A 9995-nucleotide genomic window follows, 5' to 3' on the forward strand; every position below is an offset into this window, starting at 1 on the left:
CGGATTTTCTGAAAGAGTTCATTGTCCATTTGGAACCGCACTTGCTTACCGGATGTATCGTCGGTTTGGGAGCTGCTTGTGGCTCTCAACGTTTGAGGTCTGCCAGCCACGCTGCAGGTTGGTTGTTGCTGCCCCGTGCAGATTTCTCGAAGTTCAGTTCCCTCTTCCATTTCCGATGTAGATTTAAAGTCTCTTCTGGTCTTCAAGTGGAGGAGTAATCCAGTTATTGAGCCCCAAATAGCACCTAATAGGTGTATGCTCCATCCATACACTGTGTGCAAGGCGTAGCCACGCAGAATAGAGTCGATCACTAACTTAACTAGTTTGAATATAAATACAATACCCAATATTGCAGCACTGACTGACCCGAACTTCAAAAGTCCGTTCCACACTCGTGACGTTACACTTTCCGCAAATTTGTTTATATCATGCTCACTCACAAAGTTCATTAGGTTCAAAGTTTCTGTGGGCACCTTTTGTCCTGCTGCTCCCCTGGCAATCGTGTTTAATATAGAAGGTTGTTCCACGGGAAACATTACGTGGTCTCTTAAGTTGTCCAAATCGGCCTGCGAGTAGATTCCACTCGTAGCCAAGGATCCTGCATCGGTATATTTCCACAACATTTCCGTGCTTGGTTGCAAAATTTGTGGATCCCCCACGTAAGTTGGTTTGGGTAGCAGCTGGTACCAAACCCCCGCGACCAGATATTCCTTTGGTAGTAGTGCACTGCAAGACTCCTCGGTTCCCCTACTGACCAAAATTCTAGACTTGGGTTTCAGGTACATGCTAGTGTTCTGATAAGTTACCGGGAGCTCGCGATAGCACTCATTTGAGTGCCTGACCTTCACTGGGACTGGGGTGCATTTGATGATGTGTGCAACTTCGCCGCCTATTACCGCCATGTATCCCGGCTTCTTCATTACTGTGTAAGCAAACACATCGGGGGAGAATAGTTGCCAAAGCCAGCGCGTTTTTAATTACTTGTTTCTCCAAATTGCACCCTTGTTGCAATATACTGTGGTATAGTGATTCGAGTTGCTCTCGATGATGTTTTTCTACGTATACGAATTTCGAATTTATGTGGGCGAATAGATCCATATTATCTGGTGTTATTCTTGCCTTTGTCGTAAACGTCTGTCCTTGTTGTGTTTCCAATATGAATAATTTAGGATGTTCTGTCCTGATCAAACTATACCCACAGATATTATACTTTTCCTTGCTGACTAACGCGAAGGTTGTATCTCCCTCGGTTACCGTATACATTGTTGATAGTAGTGAGGTAGTGATAGGTGATGTTATCTTTGTTGCTTGACCTTCATATAAGGCCGTGTACTGTTCAAAGTTGCACGCTGATTTCGGAAATATTGTCCAGAAAGCATTCCCATTTTCATCCGTGAGGCACGACCCCTGCGAAAAAGTGCATCGGACGTGCCCTCCCCAGTGAAATCACATCGTCACTAACTTTCACAGTGCCCGTATAGTGTTCTGATGTTCGTTCGCACTACACTTTGCACTACTACACTGTCCCACGTTCCGTCGGTATCTGAGTACTGCGTGCCATGACACGCACCGCCGGTCGTTATAGAGCCTGCCAGTGTAACACTCCGAAAATCGGTCGTATTCACGCGTAATCCATTCAACTGAGTAAACGAGTTCAGGGAAAGTGCACCGGTGTTAACGATAGATCGGCAAACATCGGCAGACACATCCATCAAATATATGCGGCGTCCGTTGTGAACAGCTGATATGTGTGAGTTCATGCCGCAATAGTAGATGGTACGGTCGACTTCAATCCGACACTGATATACCGGTGTCGTCTCATAATCAGTCAGCTGCAACAGCTGTACGTAGGTTGTCGTCTTGTTAAGCGTCTTGGTGGGGAGATTGCACTCCCCGTTTCTAGCAATGATATCGTTGTTATAGCTGGCGGCTGTTCCGCCGCAACGTCTCCCAACAATGCAGAAGCTACGTTGACGTAGAAGATGATGGTGCAGCAAAGTTCGGAATGCATCTTTTCTGTTGCAAACGTACAGCTCGTTACAAAACTACGTGATATACAAATAAAAACATAAAGATATACATATTATAATTATGTCGGTTCATAAAGAACATTCTAATTCTTTTGTCTAGCTATCTTTACCTTGTCTCGATGGACAATTTTGCTCCCATTCTTATAGCTAATTTTAATATTATTTCTAGGCAGCACTTCTAGAATCTGGTGGGGCCAGTGTATTGATCTCCAAATTTAGGTGTCGGTTGTTTTAAAAGATAAATATTTTGTCCGACTGCAAGATTTTGGTCTGGAACTTTTCGATCATAATACATTTTTGATTTTATCTTTGCACCCACCAGGTTCTGTCTTGCTATTTCCTGGGCTGTCCTAATCTTATGAACTAGATCTGTATAATATTTCGAATGCATATTTTCCAATCCAGTATCACTAACCGCTGTTCCCGAAGGAACATTCGCTTGCCTGCCGAATACTAACTCGTGAGGGGTGAATCTTGTTCCCTCGTGAGTACTAGTGTTGTACGCGAATACAGCGTGAGTGAGCCACTTATCCCACTCTTTCTTTTTATTAATGAAATGTTTTAAATACTCCGTCAAGACTATATGGGAACGTTCAAGCGACCCATTTGATTGCGGATGGAACGCTGTTGTTCTAATTTGTTTGCAATGATATTGCTTCGCTACTGCCCTTAGTAGGGAGCTCGAGAAATTTGCTCCCTGATCGGCCAAAATGGAGCGTGGAGCTCCGAAAACATTGCAAAATTTTTGAACCATAGCCTCAGCAATATCGACTGATGTTGCTGTTTTAATGGCCACCGCAACGAAAAATTTCGTTAATGAGTCTTGCATAGTAAGGATATACTTATTTCCCTTTCTTGTCTTGGGAAGTGGTCCAACGATATCCATGGCAATCTTATCGAATGCCGCTCCCGGAGTATCGGTTAGTATCATTGGCTCCTTGGACTTAACTCTAACTAATTTTTTTATTTGGCAACTTTCACAATTTCTAATAAATTTCTGTATATCCTTTTTTCATATTTTGCCAATGATACTTCTGTCTAATACGATTATATGTTTTGGTTACACCCTTATGTCCACCGATAACTGACGAGTGGCATTCCATAAGGATGTTCAAATTTTTTGATCTAATTCTGGAATTGAAACCTTATTAAGGCAAATCACAATTTGGCAGTTTTCGGACTCGAAAGTATTACATAGTACCCCATGGACGCGTGACCACGGTATGCCATCGATATAGGTCGTCTTTGCTATGCTAACTGATTCTAGGCTAAGTTCGCGTACAACGGAAAGTAATGCGCCAATTGCTTCGACTAGTATTTCAAATTTAGTAGCATTAGCGGCATGTTCCTTAATGGGTATTATTATTAATTTATATTTCCCAAAGTTCGTTACCCTTGCGCGAGCTAACACTAGCTGTTCTAATTTTGAGAGCTGTTTATTTTCGTTTAGAAGTTGGGCACCTTCGTCGCACGGTGTACCGTCAAGATCTGTAAAAACTACCAGGTTGTCACGTCTCAAATATAGTGAGTCTCTTGTTTCTTTTATATTATTTGTCAGCATTCCTAAGTTCGCGTCTAGCCTTGTCGGTGTCTGTTCGTCACTGTCAGCAGAATCGCTGTTGCCTTCAACGTCAGAGTGTACGTCACTTATCTTATCACTAACAGCGGAGGTCGACGTCACGTCAGAGTCATCTGTCTCGTCAGATGCTGTGTCAGGTTCCCAGTCTTCGTCATTTTTCGTTGTGCGTCCGGTATTGAATCGCACCGGACTGTCATCCGAATCACCTGCATATATAGGGAGTACGTTTTTCGTCTCCATCGGATTTCGGGATAAAGCGTCAGCATTGGCATTTGCAGTGCCGGGTTTATATACAATTTTAAAAGAATAATCGGCTAATTTAAGACACCATTTTGTAAGTCGCGAAGTTGGGTCCTTGATCGATTTTAACCAAACTAAGGGTTTGTGATCGGTTATCAAAGTAAATTCTCTGCCATACAAATAAGGCCTAAAATAATTTACTGCGTACACTATTGCCAAAAGTTCTCTTTCAATCGTAGAGTAATTCTTTTTTTCTGCTTTGTTCAAAATTCGCGAGCAGTATGAGATCGGTAAATCCTTTCCAACAGGACCTTGGCCCAAAACGGCACCAATTGCATAGCCGGATGCGTCTGTTGTTACGTTAAAGGGCAAGGCAAAATTTGGGTACTGTAAGATTTGTTCCTTGCACAAGGCTTCACGTAGCGAACAAAATGCACTTTCTTGGGCAACTCCCCAGCAAAATGATGCATCTTTTTTTAGTAAATCCGTTAACGGTTTTGCTACTTTAGAAAAGGCAGGAATAAACCTCCCATAATATCCGGCAAGTCCTCAAAATTGGTGGAACTGATTTTGCGTTACTCGGACGCGGAAATTCCCGGACAGCTTCTAGTTTCTTTGGATCTGGTTTTACACCGTTTTCCCCAATGATATGTCCTAAATAAATTACTTCCCGTCTTAGAAATTCACACTTATCGGGTTGTAATTTCAAATTTGCCTTACGAAGTCTTTGCGCGAGTCTATTAAACTTTGCCTCATGTTCGCTAAGTGACCTTGCGTAAAGAACGACATCATCCAAATACACAAACATTTCCTCGCCCTGTAAACCGGTCAAGACATGATCCATCATCCTTTGAAAGGTTGCTGGAGCGTTTTTCAAGCCAAATGGCATTCTGCTGAATTCAAAATGACCGTACGGTGTCGAGAAAGCTGTCTTTTCGCGGTCATCCGGATGCACTTTAATTTGGTGAAATCCGGATTTCAAGTCAAATGTCGAAAAGTATTTTGCCGCGCCGAGTTGATCCAAAATTTCGGTTATGTTGGGTAAGGGATACGCGTCTCCTACTGTTTTTTCATTCAAGTTTCGATAATCGATCACCATCCGCCATTTAGGATTTCCTTGGAATCCGCCTTTTTTGGGTACAATCCATATCGGAGAATTGTACGGTGAGAGGGATGGTCTAATTATTTTGTCTTTTAGCAACTCAGACGTCTGTTTCTTAACTTCTTCCTTGTGAACCGGAGGGAATCTGTACTGTTTAGTATGCACCGGGACATTGTCACTCGTAGTGATCTTGTGTTGCAAAATATCGGTGCTTCCCAGAGGTTCGCCTGGCAAATGGAAGATATCGGCGTTTGCAGCAATTAATTTTGAAACAGACTCTGCCTCTTCCGTATTCAGGTGTTCAAGACGGAGGAGGGATTTAACGAATTCCGCTCGAGAGGATGCTGGGGTAAATTCAGATTTTGGAGCATCTGTTTTGGGAGCCGTGTTTGCGGAAGTAGAGGCAAAAATTGCATGTATTGCATTCACGTATTTGTATGGATCGGAATCAGGAACTTCGGATATAGGATCAGAGGTATTGGATACCGAATTTGAAAGAGTTTCAATATTATAATCCAATAATTCTAACGTCGGAATTGCTAATGAGACGGACTCTGAAGTCGTGTTTGATACTTTAAAGTATGCTTTTCCGTTTCTATTTCTCACTAAGGCTTCACCACCGTAGATTCCAGGTGGAAATCGCAAACGAGGGATATACCCTTCCTTAACCTCAGTGTTCGCGACGTAGCAGTAACAAATTTGTGAAGTTCGCGAAGGAATACAAATACCTTTGTCGGTTACGAACGGAATCGTTTTATTGCAAAAATTGAGACATTCGTTCGTATAATCAACGGTAGCAGATTTCAACCGTAGGAACTCGTTCCCCAAAATACCATGTGACTGAATAGGAAAATTTTCTCTGACCAAGTGAAATTTAACATCTTCTCCAAATATGCTAATTTTTACAGTACCAAGGGTATCATGTTTCTGTGGAGAGATGCCCGTTACCTGTATCGTTTCGTCAGTGTTTATCTTGGTCGTTATGCGTAATACATTAACCTTAATCAAATTTACGTCAGCGCCAGTGTCGATCATAAGTGTCACGGTACCAGTCAACTGTCTGGAAGTACACGTGACCACAGGAGAGCCATGAACCGGTTCATATTTCATTTGTCTAATTTTGATTGTCCCGGTTTTGATTGCGGAGTTTGGGGACGCGAATTGGGAGAAGGGGGACGGTGTGCGTCCGCTGCCGTACCCCTTTCCTCGTTTCCCTGATTTTGCAATTTTCGTTTTTCACTATTGAATTTTAATTTTCGACATTCATGTTTCCAATGTCCCATCTTTTTGCAATAATTACAGCGTTGATTCCGTCGTTGTCCCAATTTCGGTTTCGAGTTTGGCGAATTTCTACCGGACTCGTTTGAACTAACATATTTTTTCCTATTCCAGCAATTAAGCTCCAAATGACCCTGCTTATTGCAGTGTCTGCAAACAACTACTTCCCTAATTGGTCTTACATTAGCAACGCGACCCCTTAAAGATGAGGAGGCCGCTCTCCTCGCGTCGTCCTCAACTTGCTTATTTATTCGAAGTAAACAAATTAGGGCAGAGCTAAAATCGGTATACCGCTCAAATCGCAACGCGGTACGATATTCGGATGGAAGCCCGCGGATAAAGGCATCGAGGCCTTCCTCCTCTATTTTATGCTCCATTGATCGTTCCAACCGACCTACCCGTTTTGATTCTTCGTCGATTATTGACTGAGTCAGATCACGAACACGGCTGAAATAGTCAAGGACATGTTCTCCTGGTTTTTTAAATTCTGTTGCTAATTGTCCCCGATAATAATTCGAACCATGTGCCGGCAAAAATGCGTCCTTTAGGCGCTCTATGAGCTGTTCTACCTTAGTTATTTTCAAATTTTCAACGACAACGTATGCGTGTCCGCTTAATTTTGATATTAGCAGTCTAGTGAGGGAAACTTCCATTTCGTGAGTATATTCCTCGGGCAACGATTCAAGGGCCCTTTTACACGCCCTTGCAAACTGAGAAACAGAAATATTGTGCCCGTCAAATTTTGGTACTGTTTCTGCCACTTCGCGAAGTTTCACTGAAGTATGCACGGTACGCGGAGCTGGACTGGGCGGACGAGTTGCAGCTACCGTCTCTCTCAAAAATTCTAACTCTTTTCTTAAGCCGTTCATTTTCTGCTTTCAGTTCGCTGTCATTTCCTATTACAGTGAGAGAGTTCCGGCGCGTAGGGGCTGGTCGCGGAGAGCCAGGTCGCGATATCTCGGGTGTTTTAGGACCTGCAACTAATGAATCTACCGGAGTTCGCACGCGTTCAAAACCCCGAAAACCCCCGAAATCTTCGCCTACTGATCTGCGAATAGCAATTCTCCCTAAGTTCCAATCTACGTTCTTTACGCGTCAATTCTTTTTTTAAAAGTTCTAATTCGCTCTCCCTTTTGTCTAATTCACTCTGTCTTTTTGAGTGAGTCCATCTGCATTTTGGTAAGCTGCTCCTGAACCAAAAGGATTTCCTCCATTTTCTTTCTTAAGGACAACCTCTTTTTCTGTTACTTCCCCATATTCAACCGACCCGGCGTCAGACAAGGGAGTTTCAGGCCTAGCACCCAAGCGGTCTAAGTTGCCATTTTGGATAATTTTATAACAAGATCTTTTAATTGCGAATAAACGAATATTACGATCTCGCACCAAGGACTCCAAGCCAAACAAGGTTACTATCTCTCTCCTTTTCAATCCCACCGCTGCCACCAAATTTTTCTTCCTGTGACGTCCCAGAAGGGGATGTCAACGAACAAGAACAATTTCAAAGATAATTTCTTTTGACTCGGTCACGCCACCAGCGTTTACTCGGTCAAAGGAAGATGTGCCCCGTTTTGGGTCAATCTGCAAAGCCAGACTTTACCCGGGATCTGGGCTAAGAGAGAGAGTAACCCACCAAACGAGTAAATGATAGTGTTTTACCCGATGTTACTATTGCTTTAAGAGGATGTTTAAGATTTCCTGGAAGATGGCCCTTCCTTGGTCGTTTGATCGTCAGACCCCTGAAGCTGCTCGAGTTCCGTAGTGCTAGCGCCGTGTAGTCAGGCAACAGGATTGGTGCATGATGAGGAAATTAATTCAACTTTGCACAAACACTTCCAATTTTACGAAAATAACAGTATATTACTAAATAAAGTTAAAATTACACAAGATCTTTATTAACAGTAAAGCAAAATAAAGTACTAATAGTGGCTAAGTTAGAAGTTAAGTTTAGTCGCGAAGAGTAAGTAAACGATAGATGCTGTAAATCGCCAACAAAGTAAAGGCTAATTTTAATGCGAACTCTACTGCGGAATATGGTAGACTGCCGGCAGGGAAGAACACAGTCTTTCCCGTCGGGCCCAATCCGAAAGGGTGGGAACACCTCCCACTTGCGCAAAATACCTCCCTCACTACCCACTTTCATTCGGTAAACTGCAAATTTTGAGATATTACATGCTGCTGACTACGATTCCTCGAAATGGAAAAAATATCAGTTTCTATCGACTGTGGATTCTGCTAATTTAGAAAAAATATCGTTTTTCGTCTAAACAGATATCAGTTACGGTTACCCGTAGATTTTACAAAAAGCTCACGCGCGTTCTATCTTTGAAGCGTGATCTCAACTATAGTCAGCAAGAAAGTGGATACTGTAGGGACTGCAAAAGTCTACCCTTTACTTACTTTTTCACGATCATGAACGACAATGGATCCTTGCCATCACATTTACGTGTGATCAACTAATGCCAATATCGATGGTCGTTCATGAAAGTGGCTATAAGACAAAATTAGGAGTACAATTTTACAAGGTACGAATATAGCTAAATAGTAATCGACTAACGACTTACAAATAGGACACTCGCATAATTGGCGCAGCAAAGTTCGAAATTAGTCGTCACTTCGACGTGACAATTTCGAACGTCAGTTCGTTTGAACTTTATTCATTTGTCAAATACCTACGACCTTATCTCTGCTTATTTATCTACAATTCTATCGTTCCCGTTTACAAAAAATTTCGAATATCGACATAATATGTTTCCATGCTTTCCAGCATGCAGTCGAACACAAACACACTCCTATACAACCAGGAGCGATAACTACGAAGCATAGCATAAAGAGGAGACCGAGAATAGGAAAAACTGTATAGCTAAATTCCTTCTCATTCTCTCGCAGGCTCAATCCTATACGTTTGTCTCTTTTTCTCTCGTTATTTAGTATAGCAGCCGTCTTATATAGCTCGGTTTCTGTTAATTTAAATTTTTGATAACTCCCATTCTAGAAAAGTTTCCACTCCAAAAACAAAAAGCTGATACAAAAGACGACTAGAATAAAAAATAGAGAGAAACAGAATCCTAGAAAACAGATAACTTAGAGACGGCATAGTAAAAGATAAATCAAACATCATTGGTGCCGATCAAGATACCTTTGCAGAAGAAAGTGCTACATCAAATCAAAACGAAATATTACTTTATGGTTCCAAGCAATAGTAAGGACCCTAGCAAAAGAAAAATGTACACCTACTTACAGTACTGAATTAAGACAATAACATATGACGTTTGCAAACAAACTAGAAATAAGGTAAATGAAGCAATCATACGCGATTACTGGGAAAAATTTTCAGTGACATAACAAAGGATCTACACGTAGGACAAAACAAAGTATGGAACATGCTAAGAAACCAAAGGAAACATTTAAACGAATACATACAGATTCCCAGAATTACAACAGCTAAGTAGGAATTATATTTCAAAGTTTTTACAGATATAAGTTTCAGGAAATTGAATAATATACGCGAAGACGATCAAGTAGAAAAATTATATGACTATAGCATCAGCACAAAAATAGACCAAAGAAGAGCACAAGAAACTGAAAAACCGCAAAAACTCTAAGAACAGACTATATTACAAACGAACTAATCATATATAGAAGAATTGCACTATCAAAGTGTTACATCCTAGAGGACGAAGTTAGTTAAATGATATAATTAATGCCTTTTTGTGGTCACTTTGCTTTCACCGAGTTTAACCGGGACCAGGCTAGTTCGTTTCTCGTT

The 9995-nt window shown here is 41.7% G+C and overlaps 1 protein-coding gene across 1 annotated transcript; it reads right to left on the minus strand.

Moving 5' to 3' along the window:
- Positions 1-8: 8 nt before the first annotated feature.
- On the minus strand, positions 9-1098 carry LOC149032325 (uncharacterized; the record flags this gene model as incomplete). The annotated part of the gene is given in 2 exon segments (XM_089173361.1): positions 9-944; positions 946-1098. Coding segments are annotated over 2 exon segments (1089 nt in total), but the record flags the coding sequence as incomplete, so codon positions are not given.
- Positions 1099-9995: the final 8897 nt, after the last annotated feature.

The sequence above is a fragment of the Polistes dominula genome, unplaced genomic scaffold (assembly GCF_049000335.1).
Source record: "Polistes dominula isolate Pdom_NZ unplaced genomic scaffold, Pdom_raw_medaka contig_350, whole genome shotgun sequence".
NCBI lineage: Eukaryota > Metazoa > Arthropoda > Insecta > Hymenoptera > Vespidae > Polistes > Polistes dominula.